We start from the raw sequence: 20,343 nt of genomic DNA, 5'->3' as shown, positions 1-20,343 counted from the left end.
TAAAAAAAGGCTTTTACTATATTATAGCGTTTATTAGGATTGGAGTTTCTTACCTCCAACGAGTAGCAAGAAAAATGTTAACGGTTTCAAAAAAATTAAAAAAAAAAAAAAAAGGCACAGAACCCCACCACCCTGTAGTCACATGTACACAAATAATAAGGGCACACATCTTTCAGGAGAATCCGGGCTGCACGGAGATGACATGTTTATTAACGCCCAGTATGCAAAAGTTAGCGCCTGCCGAGGAGCGAGGGCAGGGGCACCCGTTCGGGTGCTTTCCGCTCGCTCCCCCCGTCCTGCAGCTCTCAGCTACAGCGCAAAAAATATTTTTTTATTTTAATTTTTTTTTTTTTTGCCCTCCCTCCCGTTTTGCGCGCCGCCCCCCCAGCGGCGGCCCCCCCGCTCCCCTCCCCTCCCGCTCCCATGCCAAAAAGGATCATTGTTAGTTTCCTACTTCCCCCACCCTCCTCCTCCTCCCCCTCCCCCTCCCGCGCCCCAGACCTGTTTATTTATGCAGACGTCACCGGGGAGCCCCCGCCCCCTCCTGCATCTCATTAAGTGCCTGGTGTGTTTCTCGCTCCCTGTCAATAATCCCGGATCCCAGACTTCTCCGTTCCTCCGGATTTCGATCCCCCTTTTTCTATCTGTCAATCAGCGCCGCCTTTGAACTGAAAAGCTCTCAGTCCAACTTCAACTCACTCAAACCCGAGCGGCACAGGCTCCCAATATCCGCGGCGGCTGCCCCCCCGTTACAGCTGACTTCTTGGGTTTGTTTGTTGCATTATTCCCCCCCCCCCTCCCAAGCCCCCCCTCCCCCCCGTCTATATATTTTTTATTATTATTAATTTTTTCGTGAGTGCGTGCGCGGGTGCGAGTGCGTGTGCGCGCAGTGCACGCCGACCAGCTCCCTGGAAGAAAGAAAGAGAAAATCCCGAAGAAGGAAAGGAAGAAGCCTAAAGTCACTGGTGCAAAGGAGCAAAGAAGAGACATTTCCCTCCCCTCCTCCTCCCTCTTTTCCCCTCCCCAGGAGGAAAAAGAAGGGGAAAAAAAAGAAACTTTCACCTTGGACTCTTCTTTTTTTGGTGCAAACTTTCCCCCCCCTCCCCTCTTCTTTTCTCCTTCCCCCCCCCCCCCCCCATTCCCCTATTTTTTTTTCTTGTTTTTTTTTCCCCCTTCCCCTTTTTGCAAAATTGCTACTGGTGGGGTGAGCCAGGAGGAAAATGCCGCAGCTGAACGGCGGTGGAGGGGACGACCTGGGCGCCAACGATGAACTGATCTCTTTCAAAGACGAAGGGGAGCAGGAGGAGAAGATCTCCGAGAACTCCTCGGCCGAGAGGGATTTAGCTGATGTCAAGTCGTCTCTCGTCAATGAATCAGAAACGAATCAAAACAGCTCCTCAGACTCGGAGGTACGGGGGAACCCCCCGCGGGGCCGTTGCGGGGCGGCGGGCGGGCGGGGGCCGCGCTGCCTCGCCGGGGCCGCGGCCGGGGCCGGGGGCGCCGCGCCGGGTCCCGCTCCCGCCGGCGCCCAACTTTCCTCCGCGGCACCAACTTGTAACGATGCCTTCTGTTTTGTTCTGTTTGTTTCTCCCTTCCACCGTCTCCCCGCACCTTTCCCTTCTTCTCCTTCGCCTTTTATTCCTTCCCTCCTCTCTTCTCTCCCCCCCCCCCCAAAAAAAAAAAAAAAAACACAACACCAACACCCCACCACCCACCCTAACCACCCCCCTCCCCAAATGCCCCACGCCGACCCCCGGCTCGCTCCCAGGCGGAGCGGCGGCCCCCGCCTCGGTCCGAAACTTTCAGAGATAAATCCCGGGAAAGTTTGGAGGAAGGTGAGTACGGCGGGCCCGGCCCCGCCGCCCGTCCGCACCGCCGCCGCCCCTCCGCCGGGCGCCCGGCTCCTCTTTTTGGGACACTTTCTAAAAAAAGTTTTCCTCCCCCCCTCCCCCTCTTTCCTTCCCTTCTCTTTCCCCTGTTGCCCCCTTCCTTCCCCGCTCCCGCTCGTGTCTCCCCCGCCATGTTAGCTGCGAAGAGGCAAGATGGAGGGTTGTTTAAGGGCCCACCATACCCGGGTTATCCCTTTATAATGATCCCCGACCTCAGCAGCCCGTATCTGCCCAATGGATCGCTCTCTCCGACGGCGAGAACGGTAAGTGCCTTTTTTTTCCCCCCTCCTCTCCTCTCCTTTCCTCTCTCCCCCCCCTTCCCCCGGCTCCCGCCGCCGCCGCGCTCCCCGGTGCCCCCGCTCGCCCGCCCCGGCCGCCGCCCCCTCCCCCGCGCCGCAAACTTTCCAAACTCCGCGGGCCGCGGCGGGAGGGGGTTTGTTTACACTTCGCCATATTTCCTAATTTTTTTTCCCTTTTTACTTTTTTTTTTTTTTTAAACTTTCAGTTCTATGGGCAGTTTTCTGGAGCCCTCGTAATCTCCCCTGCGAGGGGGTGGGGAGAAAAAAACCCCAACAACTCCCCCAAACAAAATCCAAGCAACACCTAATCCAGCCACAGAACAAAACTAGAAATAAATGGAAAAAAAAAAATTTGAGGAGTTGCTTTTACCCCCCCCGGCTCCCCCCATCACTCCCCTCTCCCCTTCCGTGGGGAGGAGGGGGGGGGGGGGGTTCTCCCGGCCGAGTCTTGGATCCGCTCCTCCAAACTCCTCGTTTTCCATGGTGATCCGTCGCCTCCTGCCCTCCTCCGTGGCGGCTGGGCCGGCTCCCCCTCCCCTTTCCTCCCCCTTAACCCTCTCCTGCCCGCCCCCGGCCTGCGGGAGCGGCGCCTTCACCGTGCCCGGCGCGGGGCGACGGCCCCTCCCGGCCGCGGGCGCCGCGAGTTGTGCCCGGCCTCAGCGCGGCGGCCCGGGGCCGGGGTCCTGTCGGTGCGGCGGCCCCGCCTGCCCGGTGCGCGGCCGGGCCGGGGCTGGGGGCGGCCGGGGGTCCGGGGCCCTCACCGGGGCTGTGCGGCGGCAGGCGGCCCGGCGGCGCGCTCCGTGCGTGCCGGGCGCTGCGGGGGCGCCGCGGGGCAGAGCCGAGCGGGGGGCTGAGGCCGGCGGCGCGGATCGCCGCGCTGAGCTCCGACAACCACCACCAAATAATCTAACAAGTCGAGCAAAATTCCTCCTGGAAGTGTGCTGGCCGAAAAACAGTTTGCTGAAAGCGTCCGGTTTTTTGTTGTTTGTTTTTCTTTTTTTTTTTTTTTTTTTTTTTCTTTTTTGGGTTGTGTGTTTCTGGGCTTTTTGGTTTTGGGTGGGTTTGTAAATTTTTTTTATTATTATTTTTATTTTTTTCTTTAGCCCAGGGCTCGGTGGCAGGGGTGTGCTTGGCTGCACGCCTTGTGCCTGGAGATAGAGCAAGTTTTAACCCAGATCCCAGGAAACTTTGGGATCTGCTGGTGGGTTTGCAGTCCCAGCTGTTTTTCCGCTCGTAGTGTCGCGGTGTGCGCAGCTCTGCCATCAGATTTCTCAAGTGTCACCTTTTTACAGACTTTCAAAAAAAATTTTGGGCTAAACCGGCTAAATCCACTGGGAATACAAAACGCTACGTGTTCCTACCAATGGGTTCAGCATTGCTGTTTTGTTTCTGCTGGGTGTTTCTAAATCTGAAGCGTCCCCACCATCACCATGTGTGTTTATACAGTTGTGTTTTTTTTTTTTTTTCCCCTTTCTTCCTTGTGGTAACACGAGATAGCGATTTGCAATAATAGATCTACTGTTTGGTGGATGTTGAAGCCGTACTAATGACTGAGGGCTTGGACAACTTCAGTGTATCAGATCTACAAGTGTTTTAAAGCATTAAAATATTAAACATCGGGTCAGTCTTGTTTTCACTTAGTAAAATGTCAGTAGTCCCAGATTAGTAAATGCAGAGTGACAGGGAGGGAGGAAGGAAGGTTGGTTTTTTTTTTTTTTTTTTTTTTTTTTTTAACTTTGCATATGTTTAGGGCTGCGGTAGGGTTTTATTTTGGTGGCTTGTAAGGCCCCTCTTGCAAGGAGGTGATCCCTGGGACAGTAGCACAGGGGTGACTGCAGTTTGCAATGGTAATGACTGGGAGGGGAATTCAGGGGCTGAATGCATTATATTTTTCCTTTTGAATACAGTCACCCCCATGTATATGGATGACCGGTGATAAATCCCGAGTTCTGCGAGCACCAGGATCCAGATGGCAAAACAATCTTTGTTACTTTGTTGCAAATTGTGGCGCTCTGTAGTGTTTGGGTTTTTTCCCCTTCCTTTTTACCTTAAATGCATTCCCCCGTTCCAAGTGTGGGTTAATAGGAAGCACACCTCTGCTGCTTTTCTCTTTAAGCGTTTCTCTTACAGCAGCTACGGTTCTTTATTTTTATTTTTTTCTTGTCTTCATTACCTTTATTACAGCTCCTTTTTCCCTTAGCCTGTGAGGATAGGATCCTTCAGCAGTTAGCTTTCCTGGAAGCATTCTTCCTCCCCTTGCTCTCCCCCCAGTTAAAAAAGGCCTCCATAGGAATGTTGGGTTTGTGTGAATTAAAGGTACTGTACAGAAGATGACAGGTTGGTTGATTGTTCGTATGGCAGGTGGCCTGCTCCTGTTATCAGATGGATTCTGAAAGGATATTTCCACACTCAATAGGCAATTTTCTTATTTCCACATCCAGGCTCCAGCAACCCTCTCCTATCTCCTTAACCTCACTTGTTCACGTTCCCTGTGCTTGCTTGTTTGCCTGCCACTTAATTATAGCCAGGAAAAATTAAAGTTGTTTATTTAGGCCTGAGAGCAGAATATTATAAAGATTCAGCGGGATAGCTGTTGTCCGTCACACACTGTCTTTAGGTGGATTCTAGTTCTCTGCTGTACCAGCTTTCAATTCCAGACCAACTAGATCTTTCTCCTGTTTGGGTGTTTTTGGTTGGTGTTTTTTTTTGTTTGTTTTGTTTGTTTTGTTTTTTGTTGGTTTTTTTTTTTTTTAATACAGGTTGGAAAGGCATTGATGATTCTGCATAATTTTGAATTTTATTTTTCTTTACGTAGTTTTTTCTGAAGCCATATTTGTTGAGTTTTAAAGCATGCAAGGTAAAGAGGTGATGCAGATATGCAGCAAAATTGCTTTTCCTTTCCTTTTGCTGTTGTAGAATCTTAAAGGTCTGTGGGTGTGGTTTTTTTGTTGTTTGTTTTTTTTTTCCCCTGGCTTTTTTCCCCCTTTTTGTTATATTTGGGTGTGTAGGGGGATTATTGTGTTTTGTAAATGTACCTGTAATTGTCTGTTCAAGAGCAAACTCGTGGGCAGCAATTTCTGCTTTACTGCTTTAGGAATGTGAAGAATTATGAAGTATCATAAAATCTGCGTATGATGAATAATATTATCTCAAGAATAATGCTTTAAATACTGCAGTCTCTTTATGAAGCTCGATAGGAATGATTTTACTTTTAAAAGCCAAAGATGTTTTGCATGCTAATCTTGCTTTTGATAGAATACTGTGGATTGCTTTTAAGCATAGATGTGGACTAAATAGAGGTCTAGCCAAATAGTAATGAAGTAATGCATCTGAGAGTGCCAGATCCATACTAACGCTTGCAGAGGGACTGGGGTAGCTGTCTGTTAGGGATAATAAAGGAGAATGTTTTCCTTTCAGAGTTGGAAAATGAAGAAGATGGTGTATTTAATTTTTACCCTAAATTTAGATCCTGGTTAATGCTTTCGGTGAGCAAATGGTTGCATTGTGTTTTGAAAAAACCCTGCTGGCAGATATTTTTATTTTTACTAGTGCTTTTGCATCTTCCTTTCCCCTAAATTGTTGCTTGCTGAGTAAGACTGTAGGAATAAGCTTGCCTGTGGCCCTGAAGTTTGGGAGTTGGGAATAGCTGTGGTGGAGAGTAGCCCCCTCACCTAGATTTTGCGTTCAGAAAGAAACTTTTTTCTTTAATTAACTTGAAAAATTGATGTTTTCCTTTATCTACTGAATCAAACAACATAATCCTTCTTGATACAAAAGCTGTAGACCCTGGGGTGTGAAGGGTTAATGGTGGTCCTTTTTTTTTTTTCCCTCCATCCAATTGTTTTGACAACACTTTTCAAAGTGTGACATTCCAAGCCCTTGCAATACAATGTAATATTACTGTAATTACACAGGTCATTACATTTTAAATAGAGAACAATAAAATGCTTATCGCACTGAAAAAGAACAGGTGTTCTTGCCCTTCTTTGGTATTTATGCTAATTGTTTTTCATCTCCTTCAGAAATATTTATGGCTGGCGTGTTAAGGTTTCAGCCTAGATGTGACAATATTAATTCTTTACTAATCTTTATGGTTGAGGTTTAATGTCTGCAGTATGGATTATAGTATTAACGTCCACCAACTAGTTTAATAATGTAGATACAACTTAATATGTCAGCACTTTGGTACTTTATGACACGTAGCTATTAAGTGGAGAGTGAATTATTTGCTTTTTTTTAAAAAAAAATTTGAATGGACATGCTTTTAATAAAGTTTCTGGACTTGTTTAAAAACAAGCTATTAAATAAGAACTGATGATCCTGTGGCGTAAATCAAATGCAACCTCCATAAAGAAACTTTCCTCATGCTTAATTAGGTAGATTGCTGAATCACTCTGCTATAGCATTAGCATAGCTGGTGTACAATGGCAAACAGACTGTGTTTGTTAACTCATTTTCGGTGAAGAAGCTGATTTATTTTTAATTCTCTCTCTCTCTTTCTCTATTTTTCTGATAAGATTTCATTCTGGAGCAAATGCTGCATTGCTTAATCAATCAGCTTCTCTTTAGGGGGCTATGAAAATTAGTTAGAGAAAAGTTTCATGTTTCTTGGACCTTGCAAAACAATATAATGCAGTACTGTTAACTTGAGTGTACAGGATAATTGCAGGACTGCACTTCATTAAAAATAATATTTGCTTTGGAAATCGAACAATTTTAATAGGTGCACCAGTGGCTGATCTGTACTGAAAAAAAAAAAAAAACCCAGTAGATGCCTTTCCAGGTTTTTTGAATGCATTCATACATGGACTGATGATGTTGAGTAGGGTGGGTTTTTTTTCCTCCTTCCTCTTCGTTTTTTGTTCAAGCAAATATGTGCTGATTTGTCAGCTGAAGATGGAGGGGGGGAGGAGTATGTTGCAGCTTTCATTGGAGCTTGTAAACCAGAATGTAGGTAAAAATGTTTTAAATTTGTCAAGATTTTCATGACTGGGCCCCAAAATCAGATAAAAAATGTGGTGTAGAGAAAAAGGACAGCTGCAGATTTTTTGTGTGGACGTGTGTTTCTGTACCATGACTAAAAACTCTGAGGACCTTTTCCCAGCTGTCTGGGAGTTATGTGGAAGTTGGATTATTGGCAGTTAAGCATGAGACAACCTGGATTTAGCAAATGCTCTCCTACACAGGAAGCAGATGACATTATCCTGGGGGAAGGGAGGAGAGCCTTCTCCAGGCGCAGCTCGGGGGGAGCCGCCTGCTCCCCCCCAGCCTCCCAGCAGCCAAAAATGAGCCAGGGCTGGCGAGGGGCACCTATAAATATAAAAGCGGTGGGGCTGTCAGCTTGGGGTTTGGGGGGAAATCAGACACTGTGCTCCCACATTGGGGCCGTTGTGAGAAGTTTTGCTTTGGGGGCATTTGTGAGGGTTTTTTTTTTTTTGGTGGGGGGGTAAGTTTAAAGCTCTGTTCCCCGGGCGTCTCCTCAGTACTACGTCCTGGCAAATATGTAAGTAAGCCTTAAAACTTTGACTTCTAATTGGGCACATTTGTGAAGGAAATGGTTAATTTTACAACCAAAGGCAAACTTGCACCTCGACAGGTCTGCTGAAAGAAATGTGCCACAGTCGTTTGCTGGCAAGCACCGCAGGGTCATAAATCCATGGGGTTTATTTACAGCCTATAACACTTATGAATGTTAAGATATTTGACGCCACGCTGGCCTTATAATATCCAAGGTCCACAGACACTGGCAGTGGGTCAAATTTCTTTCACTAATTATAAGCAATGAGAGATGGAGTGTGGTGCTGGGGGTGTGTGGGGGAGATATAGAAATCCTCTCTCTCCCCACCCAAAAGCAAAGAATATTTCTGCTCCTCCTCTCAACTGCTGGTTTATGTTTGTGCCTTTTGGTTTTTGGGGTTTTTTTTGTGTGTGTGTTTTTTTTTTTTTTAAAGTAGGCTCCGAAGTTTATAATTAACACTTGCAGTGCTGTAAAGGCTGGGCTGTGGATGACCCAGCCAGGCTGAAGGAGGGAAGAAGTTTAGCCCAGCTCATATGCTTTATAGAGGTCTCAGCGATATTGTGCAGTATTTCCTAGATACCGACACAAGCAAACATTTAAAGACAGATGACACCTGGAAACGTCCTTTAATTTTCTCACATACCACTGAGCTGGGAGGAAAAAAAAAAAATTGCATCAGGTTTTATGCAAAAGGTGGATGCTTGGAAATACACGTATCAGACTGGTTCGTGCGTGTAAAACGGGGCCTCTTAAAAAGAGGCGAAAGCCCACCTTAAGGGAGAACTTGTGCTGAGTTAACTAAGGTGTTGGGGTTCAAGGCAGTTTTTAGGGGAGAAGCCCTGTGTCCTGCTGGAAAGGGGCAATCTGGGATGGATGTGTAGGTCAGCGTGGAGGGGTGAGGGGAGCCAGGGGGACGTGCCAAGGGTGAAGTCTGGGGGAGGGGGGTAACTGGGGGGGGGGGGGGGGGGGGAGGGGGGGCTGCACAGCAAGAGCAGAGGCTGCTGGAGAGTAACTGGAGGACAAAGGAGGGATGTTGGAGTTCGAGGAGGAAAAATCCTAGAAACGTGGGGGGGACGACAGAGGGACTGCTGGTATTTGAAAGGATGGTTGGAGGGGAAGCTTGGGGTCTGGAGATTGACTCTTAAGTGTCAGGAAAGTCTGGGGCCTAAGGAGAAACAGTGCTTTACTCAGCAAAGCTCGTTATTCTCGGCTCACTCCCCATTAAACATGCTTTCCTAGAGTGGACAGTCAGATTGGAAGTGCTGCTGTCCTGTCTGTGTTGTGTGTGTGTATGTTTTAACAAGATAATGCGATTACTCAAGTATGCCTAGGTATTACTTTTAGCTTTAATTTCACCAGCAGCTGATTTCAGGTTCCCTGTAGGTTACTGTTGTGTGTGAAGACTAACTTAAGAAAAAGGCGGGGTTACGTGTGTGGTGGAAAGCTGCGGTCCTTTGCCCATATGTTTTTCTTCTAAGAGTCATGTAAAACCCGACTTAAAAAAAAGAAAAAAAAAAAAAAAAAAAAAAGAAAGAGGTGGCTGTCAATTTGGCCCTTCCACAAATAGCTGTACAGTTTTGTTGAAGGTTTTATGCATTTCCCTAATCAATGGAGCACTGTGACTTATTAGCCCGCAGGGACAGATCCGAATCCCTCAGCACCGCGCTGCAAAGCTGGTGTGGTATTGTACCTTTTTAACAGGTTATCAACAAGGATGTTCCTCTGGTTCCCAAGACTCTTCCCACCCCCTCCAGCATCTCCCCCCTCCAATTCTTTCCGGCAAAATCTGTTCAGTCTCGCGCCTTTGTTTTAGGTTGGCTAAACCCTCGACCCTTATTCTGCGTGGGGTCATGCTCAGGCAACTGGGCAGTGCTGAATGAGTTAAGTCGCTGGCTGAAGTTTGGCTTCATGCAACTAAATTTGAGGCCTGGTAGGCATTAGCAGGGCACAGCACATTTACAGAGCTTAATTAGTACGCGCTGTAATTGTTCATGGTCTGCCAGAAGGAGTAATGTTCAGGAAAAGTGGAGTCGTTCTTCTGCAGTCTTCAGTTTTAAAACGATAAATCACTTGCATATTTGTGCAGTGATTCAAATGGAGCTGAGACCTCTCCATCTCAACATGTGGTAAATTGTAAAGTCAATGAATTGCAGATGTAGGGTACAGCAGATTCTCTAAGAAAATGCAGAATGAATGGGGAAGGGTGATGCTATAAATATGTACTGAGAAGATAACTGGGTTTCTGCTTGCTGTGCCAATTATGATGTACTAAAGATATTAGCAATTTTGTTTTAATGTATTTATTTTGAATTTCTTTAAACTAAATATAGGGGTACCATGTTACTTCACTTGGTGAGGTTTTTATTAATGCTCTAGAACAATGGGTTTCATATGGAAATGTGCGTGATAGCCATATTAACACAAATTAATTCATCATGGGCAATGCTGTAGCTGTTCCTAGAGGAGCTTATAACGATGGGACACTTTAAAGTGTGGCTGCAGCAACTTATAAGAAGTGTTATGGTAGTGGGTGCCTTTATATTCTCATTGGGGTAAATGCTGGGAATATTATATACCTCGCCATAGCATTTTGTATCTCCCTGTAATTCCTTCCAACTCCAAAGAGACTTTTTGGGTGCATTAATCCGACAGCCTAGAGCCTATTTTAAAAAAGCAAAACACAAACAAAACTACACTATACAGACTGACATCGTAAATACCGTGTATTGTTTTTTTTTGAATGCGGAGAATGTGTGTCACTCTTACTGCTGTGAAATCTTGTCTTCCTTGGGCTTGGTCCAAGATCCATTGAAGTCAGTGGAAAAAAGGCTTCTATTAATAATGAAGGGCTTTGGATCAGGCCCCGTGTGTCTTGAACTAACGGCCAACTTCTTCAAAAGTGGATAAAGGTATTGAAAAAGCCAAACTCAACTAAATGTCATATTGATATATTGCTGGTTCTGTGGTGTCGTTCACTCTTGGGGGAAAAAAAAAAAGTTATGTTTCCAGTGGTATGCTCTTAAACGAGCCCCTGCTTCTGCAGTGTCTGACTTTCCCAGAGAAGTGCGGAGCATCCTGGCAGAATCAGGATTTGATCTGAGGCTGTGTTGCATGTCAATACTGCTTTTCTAATATGAGTAGGTGGATTTGTATGGAAGTTGTAAAAGTTAATGATTGTTCTCTGACTCATACGCTGCTGGTTTCAGCAAAGAAGAAATGATGACAGTAAAATGATAGAAATTACAGGAGACAAGTAGGCTTTGGTGAGCGGAGAATGGATTTGTATTGTTTGAAATGTTTTTGCTGCTTGCTGAAGGAAGTGCAAGGAGGGAGAAGATGGGAGCGCAGCTTCTTTCGGGGGTCAGATATTTTGTGTACCAAACTTCTGCAGGTATTTGTCCAGGAAGGGAGGCTGAATTCAGGAGGGACTCTGTGGTGTTAAAGGTCTCATAACCGTTTTGTTAGTCCTACCGATACAGTTAGTCCTGCCTAACTGTTTCCCCCTCTTGGCAGAACAGGTTTTAATGCCCTAGGCTCTGTGGGAAGTACGATTGCATGCCTCATGGCTACCAAGTAGGAATATATAATTGAGCTCGACTAGTATTATCTCACAGCTTTGTAGGGCTCTCCAGACCGGTCCTGTGGTGTGAAAGATGCTGTATACAACACAATCGGTCTCTGGTTTTTAATTCACTAGTAATGTTGATGCAGCTGAGACACCAGAAAAATCCAAAAGGATGTGGGAAATAATAGTTAGAAAATGCCAAACTGAAAATAGTGCAAAGGGACTTTCTGGGGAATATGAAAGATTCTTGGATGTTGATACAATAGAAACAAATCATCCTATTTTAGGAAAGGGAAAAATAGAGCAAGAAAAGGTGGGGGTGTACCTCTCTGAGCACATCCAGACTCTCACTGGAGTCAATGATTCCTTAAATAATCTGGAAAAAAAACTGAGGCTATAGGCTGTTCTATTCTAGAGACAAGCCACTACATTGATTTCTGTTTTTAACTGATGCAAATATTTAATAAAGGTTCTCTTGGAACTGCTTTAAACCCTAGCCTGAATAATTTTAACTTGGTTAAACCAGTGAACTGGTTTGGGAGCATACACGGTAAGAGGTTTACATTGGTTTAATTAGATTTAAGAGATTTATAAAACCAGGGCCGCTATGACATAGACAAGGTCTAGAAGATGGCATATAGATGCTGCATTGATCTACACCCAGGCTGAACAGACTGCTATTGAAATTACGCTATTATGAATGTTTGCCAATAATAAAGAATCCAGGGGAAGGTATGACCTTGAACAAACACATCAGAAGAATAAGATGGCAATCAGTGTTTCTTCCTTTGTTTTCTCTGGGACATTGGCAAAAAGGTTTTCTCCCTTTCAAAGGAGTTACAGATTATAGCTGTCTGTCTGGAAGTCAAGTTTTTGAGATTTTTAATGTTATTAACCAAATGTCTCAGTTTACTTCAAGCCCTGTTACGTTCTCTTATGGACTTTTTCTTAATGCTTAAACTACACCATAAAATGTAGCTTAAAACATGCCTATGTCAGTGTAAAAAAAAAAAAAAAAGTTACTTTACAGGAGCTAGTCACAAACATAACTACTGTACCAGTCACAAAGCTGCTGCGTAAAGAATATCCACAGAGCTTATTTTATCTGGATAGCAGCTAAATATCTTTACAATCCCCAGGGTTATTAAAGGCCAAATGCCTGGTACACGTATAGTTTATTTTCCATTGAAACCTGTTGCTCAACTACAGTACTTGAAAGTACTTTGTTTTTAATGTCATAAATATGAAATTAAATGTCATAAATATGAAATTAAAAAGTGAAAACTAGAACCTGGGTGTAGCTGGGTGGTTGTAAACATGAATTGTGTCGCTGTGCTGCTGGTGTGTCAAATGTGGGGATCCGACTGGTTACGTGGGCACATCTGTGTACATGCATGCGATGTATATTATTTGTGAACGTATACTCGCGTTATCAGGTGTCTATTCAATTTTAATTGACAATATGAGATTCCTGTGGTTACTCTGTGCACAGATTGCCTTGGGGCTCTACAGGGTTTGTGGGAAGAAAAGCCTTGACAAGTTTCCATTAAGCCCTGAATCAGGCAATTGGAAAAGAGGAGAATGAAAGGAGCTGAAAAGAGGGACAACTTGTTAGTGTTGCATTCTGCGCTTGCAACGAGAAACCTCTTTTAGACAAGAGTGGTTCTCAGGCCAAGAATTTCAAACTCGCAGAGAAACCTGTCCAGAACACAAAAGTTGTTTGAACGGGGTGCAGAATTGTCACAGTAATTAGAGCAATCTCCGTTTACTGAGTGGCAGCCTTTATAAAGGACAGGGGATAAAGGGTTCAAATTCATCTTTCTCTCTCCGATTCACTTCTGATGAACTGCCTCTGTGTATGTGTGTGTATATGAAGGAGTGTGTGTGTGTGGCCATGTTTTCAGCTACTCATCATTCGATTGCCCTTGTTTTAAAAGTAGAAGGACTTGGGTTTCTTCTTCCTGCCTTGAATGGCATTTTCAGGCGTTTTTCTTTTATTTATTTGGTTTTTTGTTGGTGCTCTGATTTGATATACAGACATAAGAGTATGCTTTGGGAAATGTGCTTGTGCTCTGCTGGAAGGGGAACCCCAAATATTTCTCAGTCAGTTTCTTCTCTTATTTGATCCCACATCTTTGACTCTTAGGAGCAGTCCCATTATTTTTAATAGGATTACTTGTGGAAGCAAGAAAAGTGAATGAATAAGGCTTGGACCCTTAAAGTTTATCCTCTTGCCACTGCAAGGTCTGTCCAGAACTACGCAATCAGCTGAAGTTTTTCCATTGCTCTTATTAGGAGAAGGATCAAGCCTGCAGATTACATGAGTCTGAGCCTTGTAAACAAGCCAAATAAAACTATAAAAATCAGAGTTGTTACTGTGTGTGATGCAGGAGCGTCGGGAGACCTTGGTCTGGGATCCTTTTGGTCAGACCCTGCACAGAGAAAAATGGGAGTGAATAAGCGAGCGAGCAGTGTGGGTGTTCTTGCTCAAGGAAGAAAACGTGACTGCTAAATTTCTTGTACGCCTTTACTTTTAAAGAAAAGAAAATATTAAGCTCCTTGGTTTTCTTCAGTAATCAGCCTGGGTGCAATGTTGGTGATTTTGGTGTCCATTTACTTAGCAGTTCAGGCTTTGTGATTGCCTTTTATTTATTCTCCCTGAAGTAATGTAGGGTCTCTGCTTTGTAAACGCTCGGAGGTAGCGACCTTGGCCAATTTACTTAACCATTTAGTCAGTGTTGTGTTTCTTCCCTTCGTTCACCACTACATGTGAATGCGGGGTGGGGGGCAGGAAGAGAGAGCGAGAAGAGCCCTTTGGGCTGATGTCTTTGCCCTGTCTTGTGTTTCTCTGTATCATGTTGCCTTCAAGGCCTGTGGCACGGCTGCTTAGATGTTTTGTTGGGACCCTGTGAGTGTTGTATGCTGCATTCATCCTCCTTTCTTCTCTCCTGGAGACTTGGGATCAGCCAGCATCTGCGTTGGGTTCCTAAGATACAAACCAGAGGAAAAAGGAAGGTCTTGCTGCTGATTACGGAAATATTGTTAAAGCTAATAAATACTCATGGCTGTGAAAGTTGTAGCTCAGAAGCCATGTGCAGTTTTTGTGCAGATTTTTTTTCTTCTTTTTTTCCTCCACCTCCACCCCCCTCAGTTATTTTCCACTGGATGATGGCGATGAAGAATTTGGCTAGATCTGTTTATGTTTGAGCAAAAAAACATCTAGTTTTTTCACAGAGTTGGCCCCTAGCATGAAAAAGCTGTGGAAAAATTGCTTGTCTTGGAGGTTGCCTTGCAAAAATGCTTGTTGATGTTCAGCAAAGCGCACTTCTGTATGCACTTCCTCAGAGCATGCGGTCCCCTGGTTTGCTTGCCTGGTCTGCAAGTCTGGTGCGTGAATACAGGAGGGGTTTTCTCAACATGTAGAAGTCTTATTGTAGGCACAAGGAGGAGTTGGGGGACAACGATTTTCCTGGCAGTATAGCTTGAATTGCTTATTCAGTGTTGGAGCATAGAGTCAGGTCTTTGTGTTGGACAGTGTCATGGTCAGGTCAAACAATGTCTCTATTTTTAGATGATGCTATTTTGTCTCAACCATTGATGATTTGCAGACCAGTCGTGTTGTCTGCCATCCTGAAAGAGTACCCAGTGCGGTACTAATTGTACCAGGACTAATTGTTGATGAGAATGTACTTGTTGCAAATTATGGACCTCTCTTGAACATGGCTTTCTCAGTCCTATCCCTTGTGCATTATTTTCTCAGCTGATAATTAATTTCTCAGTTTGGTAATTTGTCAGTCACTGGCATCTCTTCAGTAATGAATGCTCTGTAGTAATTCTCCATCACTAAGGAGTAATTGCTGGCCCTATAAAGTCACTGGTCTCTTTCATTTTCCAGCCAGATAACCTTTCCTGTTATAATGTTATGACCAAGTTATCCATTGCAACAAAGCCTAACTACATCTACAGTCAATGTCCTGGCCATGGCTTGCTACACAGAGAGATATAGAGAAAGAGGGTGGAAGCTGGTTTTAAGTTGTGGTCACAAGCAGGAGCTCATGACAGCAGCAGAAAGCTTTTATTTGATTTTACAGCTATGTAAAGTCTACCTCAGCCTAGAAGAGCAGCTGTTGAGTTTAGTTGAGGAGTCGATGCAGAGTAGCCAATGTCTTCTCGTTGTGTGGCATGTCCGCACGCCTGGTTTTTCTGCCTGGCCTCTTTTTGCTTTTCTGCTTCCCACTGGGGTTGTTTCTTAATGCAGTGGTAAGCGGTTTGGAGGGGCTTCCCTTCCTGGGAGCTGGTGGTGCAAATACAGCTCCTGTCCTGCATGTATGTCAAGCCCACCTCCACGTCAACTGCCTCAAGAACTGTCTTCAGTCCAGCTGGGTCTGTGCATTTGGACATGTAAGGTTGTGACCGAAATTTGTGATGTCAAGGGGGAGCTTACAAAGTTTCGTTTGGAAACAAAATACTTTGTGAAGCAGGAAGGAGGCTAAACAGAATACTGGAAGGGTGGTGCAAATTCGAAACAAAAGTTTTTCATGTACACTCCTTGCTGTTGCTGTGGCTTGTGGATCAAAGTAGAAAACTGGCAGTTTTTGGAAATCTTGTGAGTTGCCTGTCAGCATCTGCACATGCCTAAATACCTTTTAAATTTGTTTTTGTTTTTCCTGCTCCTTGAACACATTAGCTAATGCCATAAGGAGTGAGCTGAATTCTGGCTCTTTTCTTCCCCACCCCCCCGCTGTTGGAATTGTTTGTTAAATTCCAATTATGGGACTTGTTCAACACCTGTACAAACCCACAGCCATTGTTAAGGGAATAACTTGAGGACAATGGGGTTAACGCAGGTGTACACAAGTGCAGAATTTGGATTGCAAAGTCTCTTTATTACTCTGTGTGCATAAGAAAGAGAAAGCAAGAATTCAGCTTAATTTTTAGATCCCAGATATAATTTGTAGGACAGGCATTTGGAAGAAGGGTAAGTGGGGAGGAGAAGAAATGTCTGAACATGTTCAGACATGGCGCTGAACACACATGAAATGGAAAGTTAAAAGGAAATAAACACTACACTCCTCTTTCCTCCCTACCTCACCCTCATACCACTTTCATGGAGTCACTTTTCAAGGTATAGCTGCATGAAGCTGGTTGGTAACAAGCTTGCACACTGATTGCCTTCAGAGTGATCACAGCTAAACCTGAATGTTTGCATGGAACTGAGGTACGGGGACACTGTGCTGGTTTGTGGTGCTAGTGATCACCAACCCCCGCTGCACCCTGATACAATCAGTAAGTTGCATTAGATGTATGTTCATGTGGGTACGCTGTTTGGTAGGAGAAAAAACAAGGGAGTTTGGCTGTTTGACACTCCAGTTTTCTTTTCTGTGAAGCTGAACATGTGTGTAGGCTCCAAAGGTCACCTACAGTCTCACGTCTCCAGGGTGACCCTCTTAAGATGGTAAGAACATCAATAAAAGCCAAGAGGATGAGGTCTTAGAGTCTGTTAAGGCATCTCCTTCTGGTATTCTGTTACATTGATTCAGAGACTTAAAGTTTGGTGTAACTGCATGAATATCTAGCAATGGGTCATCTTCCTTTGGGTTAATTCCAGTAAAGGTTAAAAGAGCGAGGTTTGTGCAGAATGAAAGCCAAGTTCCACATCCCTGCTGTCACAAGTGGTTGCAAATGGAGATTGGTTTCCTTTGCAGTTTCATCTTTCTTTGGTTCCTTTTCTACTCATGGCAGTTCCTCTAGGCAAGGATCAAACTTTCTCTATTATCTTAAGTACTCCGTGCATTTGGGGTCCAACAAACCAATAAGTAGGGATGATTATTAATCGTTAGATAAATGTTCAAATCAGTTTATCCTCTTGGTGATTCACCTGTTAGAACTTATCTTGACTGCTACAAATAGGTTTGGTATTTGGCATTTCAGTTTATGTAGGAGGGGAGAAAACGGCCCTTGCCTGTGAAATGGGTCAGAAGTTACTTGCTGTTCTTTTTTCAATGAGCAATAACTCAGCTGAGTAGCACGGCAGGAGTCTCAGGTATGGAGCTGTTTGATTGAGAGAAATTGGTAGTTCCCTGTCTTGTTTATGCACCAACATAACTGTGTGTGCACAGGAACTCAGAGGAAGATCGGTTACTTTCCAAATACTGTCAGGCAACCCGGCTTATACTGGAGAAACAATCAAGAGTTCTTTTAACAAAGGTTAATTTGAAGTTATGGAAAGAAATGTTTCTCACTGATTTGAAGCTGTTGGGAAGGGGGCTAAAAATAGTCTTTCAATGAGGTGTCACAGTGTGGTCCACTGGAGATAGGTGGTGGTCTCTTCGGTAGGTAGTGTGACCTTCTCCTGCCGAAGGGTGTACTTGCACTAAGATAATGAGTAGTGATGTGTCCTAAAACTTTAAGTAGATTAACCTCTGAATTGCAAACTGTTGAGGTGATCTTATTTCTTTCTGGCAGGTGATGTAGGTTAGTGGTTCTTTGGTGGTTCTTTGCAGTTGGTGAATTTTGCTGAAACAGATGAAACTTTATGGGTGAAAGCTGTAATTTCCTCCCTCTACTTGGATAATAATTTTTAAAAGGTAATTTTTTTTTTAAATGAGTGTATACACACTGAACTAGTGGAAGATGAGAATGGTGTTGATATGGTTTTCCTCACAGTGTTTACTAATATAGCTTTCGTTAGTTTCTGTTGTTTGCACCTGTTTCTATTGTTTTGTTATTTTGTTAGTAACATTATGTACCTGCCTTAGAAATTTGTGTTGTTCAGTCTGTTCTATGCTATGTACAGTTACTACAGCATACCTTGTGTTTAGTTTGTTGAATAGCAGCTATGTGGGGTAGATCATCTTGGAGTTCACTGGAGGCCCCTTTTGTGCAACTAAATAACTCCTTTCTGCTAAGGTAGCAAGATTAGTTTCTTTACTGGGTGCTTGAACAGGCAAGGTGGGCATTGCCTGGCATCTTGCTCTCCCTGATCCTGACAAAGACCCAGGTCCAGTATTAGCTGATTCTAACTCGCATACAGGGCCAAAACCAGGGGAATGATCCTACTGTGCTCAAAGTGATGTCCTATTAGATAACGAAGCCAGAGGAGCTGTTAACATCTGGTGTGGTTCAAATGCTTTTACAACTTGAAGGGGCATTGCCCACCCAAACTGAGTCCTAGACTTGAGATTTCATTTACAGTTCTGTGCCTGCAAAACCTGGCAAACAGAATGGTTCATCCAAGAATTGCAGTAGGAATACTGGGTTTTAATCAAATAAGCCCATTGGTGTAGTCATAGGTACCAAAATCTTGGAGCAGTTAAAAATGGCAGAGGAACTACATCTGAATTAAAATGACTGGTTTTGGATAGCTTAACAGCTACAAATTTATAAAGGTATAATTAGCTGCTCTTCAGGGTAACAGTTCATTTTTCACATAAAGCTCTCTTTAAAAGCTTCAGTAAATGTTTGCAGCTTTTATACAGGCAGCACTGCAAAACAGTGTTGTAAGCCTTGAAAACAATTAAATAGATCTGGTTATGAACCAGGGGTTTGGTGCAGAAATCTGGAAGTGATTGATAGCAAAAATATTAATATCTGGTGTGTGTGTGTATATATATACACACACAAACAATAATCATATATAAACATCTAGAATCTATGTAACACCAATATCAATATAATAGCTATTAATATAATACCTATAATATATACTTATATGTGTGTCTACATATATTAAGTATGTACATGTGTGTGTATATGTAAGATTATTTTTTTTCTGCAACTTTGAGGTCATGACATTTGAGAATTGAGTGTCTGATTATTTTCTTATAATTTAGGAGTATCTTATTTAGAGGAGGGCCTGTCTGTCTGTCTGTGAGAACAGCACTGTGAGAACAGCACTGCCGTTGGGTGCTGTGCTCCGTGGTCACCCTTGGTGTGAACCTGCTGTGTGGCTTCCTCCAAGTCACCTGGTATTAGGCCATTTAAAGACAGGACTTGCAGCATTGCTTGGTGATCTAAAGCCATGGGCATGTCTCGATGGCCAGGTAGTGTTGTTCTCCTGGCTCACGGTTGTGAAGGCAGATGCTTGTGTGGGAGAACAGAGACGTTTCTTACGTGAGCAGAGATAAAGTCCCTTGCGTATGAGTTTTCTGAAGTCATGGTTAGCTGAACTGTGCTCCTCCAGAGCTCTCCGTCAGCTGCAGAGTTACCATCAAGATGTGATCCACTGACAACCGGAATTCTGAAAGTAGTGGTTGAGCTTCTTCTGAGACTTATCGTGCACAGAGGCAGGTAAACTGTGGTTTGGTGTTGGCTGGTGGGACAACAAAACTTGGTGATGACATGGCTGTGGGACTGCCCGTGTGGTACCCGCGTGTGCTCTGTCCGCAGGTATACTGTGTGCTCATGATGGTTCACTGTGGTTCATGGTACAGCGGGGTGGTCCATGCTGGGAAAAACCTGCTGGAGGCTCAGGTATATTCTTTGATGTTGTTCCTTGAACAAACCGGGGCCTTTAAGCCAAACTACTTGTGCCAGTGGCTGTGTCCTGCTCTGAGGGAGAGCTCACACCCGGGAAGGGTCACCACAGCCCTGGGCAAGTGGGCTGCTCCGAAGGCCAAGTTTCAAGCTCAAGTCACGGTGTATCTACAGCCCTTTATGAAAGATCCTGATGAGAGTTTGGGCCCATGATATTTAAATATGCCTGTGGTAATATAATCAGCTGCCACCCACTACTCAGCTTCTAAGCTGATCCTAAAATAACCTTTGGTAGCATGACACATACGAAGCTTCCCTCCCCTCCTGTTTAATCTCCTGTACACAGCCCCAGTGTAATGTTTATATGACAGTCATAAGGAAGGCTCTGTAGGTGTATCCCGGCCTTTTATGAGAGCATGACACGACCTCGGTTTCTACATTTATCTCCCTGCTCCTTGACGTTCTCATCTCTGCCATGCTTTCAGTTTTGAAATGAAGAAAAGTGGTGTGGGGCGGCTCTGTCTTGTCGCTGGGGTGTGAGCTTCCATTTCCCAGCTCACTGAGTGCTCCGTGTCCTTTGTGAGGGCACGTGGTTTG

General features: G+C 44.4%; 1 protein-coding gene across 20 annotated transcripts in view; it reads left to right on the top strand.

Annotated features, from left to right (window-relative positions):
• Positions 1-1,120: 1,120 nt before the first annotated feature.
• TCF7L2 (transcription factor 7 like 2) overlaps positions 1,121-20,343 on the top strand; it is a 180,787-nt gene continuing 161,564 nt past the window's right edge. For 10 of the 20 annotated variants that reach the window (XR_005829617.1, XM_040606124.1, XM_040606122.1 and 7 more), the window contains exons 1-3: positions 1,121-1,409; positions 1,769-1,835; positions 2,028-2,152. Coding sequence is in view for 19 of the 20 variants with exons in the window: in XM_040606124.1 (XP_040462058.1) it covers positions 1,221-1,409; positions 1,769-1,835; positions 2,028-2,152 (381 nt within the window). In the remaining variant the exon portion in view is untranslated. The remainder of the gene's footprint in view (positions 1,410-1,768; positions 1,836-2,027; positions 2,153-20,343) is intronic. The other 10 variants (XM_040606127.1, XM_040606128.1, XM_040606123.1 and 7 more) reach the window with 1 other exon arrangement.

The sequence above is a fragment of the Falco naumanni genome, chromosome 9 (assembly GCF_017639655.2).
Source record: "Falco naumanni isolate bFalNau1 chromosome 9, bFalNau1.pat, whole genome shotgun sequence".
Taxonomy (NCBI): Eukaryota; Metazoa; Chordata; class Aves; order Falconiformes; family Falconidae; genus Falco; species Falco naumanni.
This window is presented reverse-complemented; position numbering and strand designations above follow the sequence as displayed.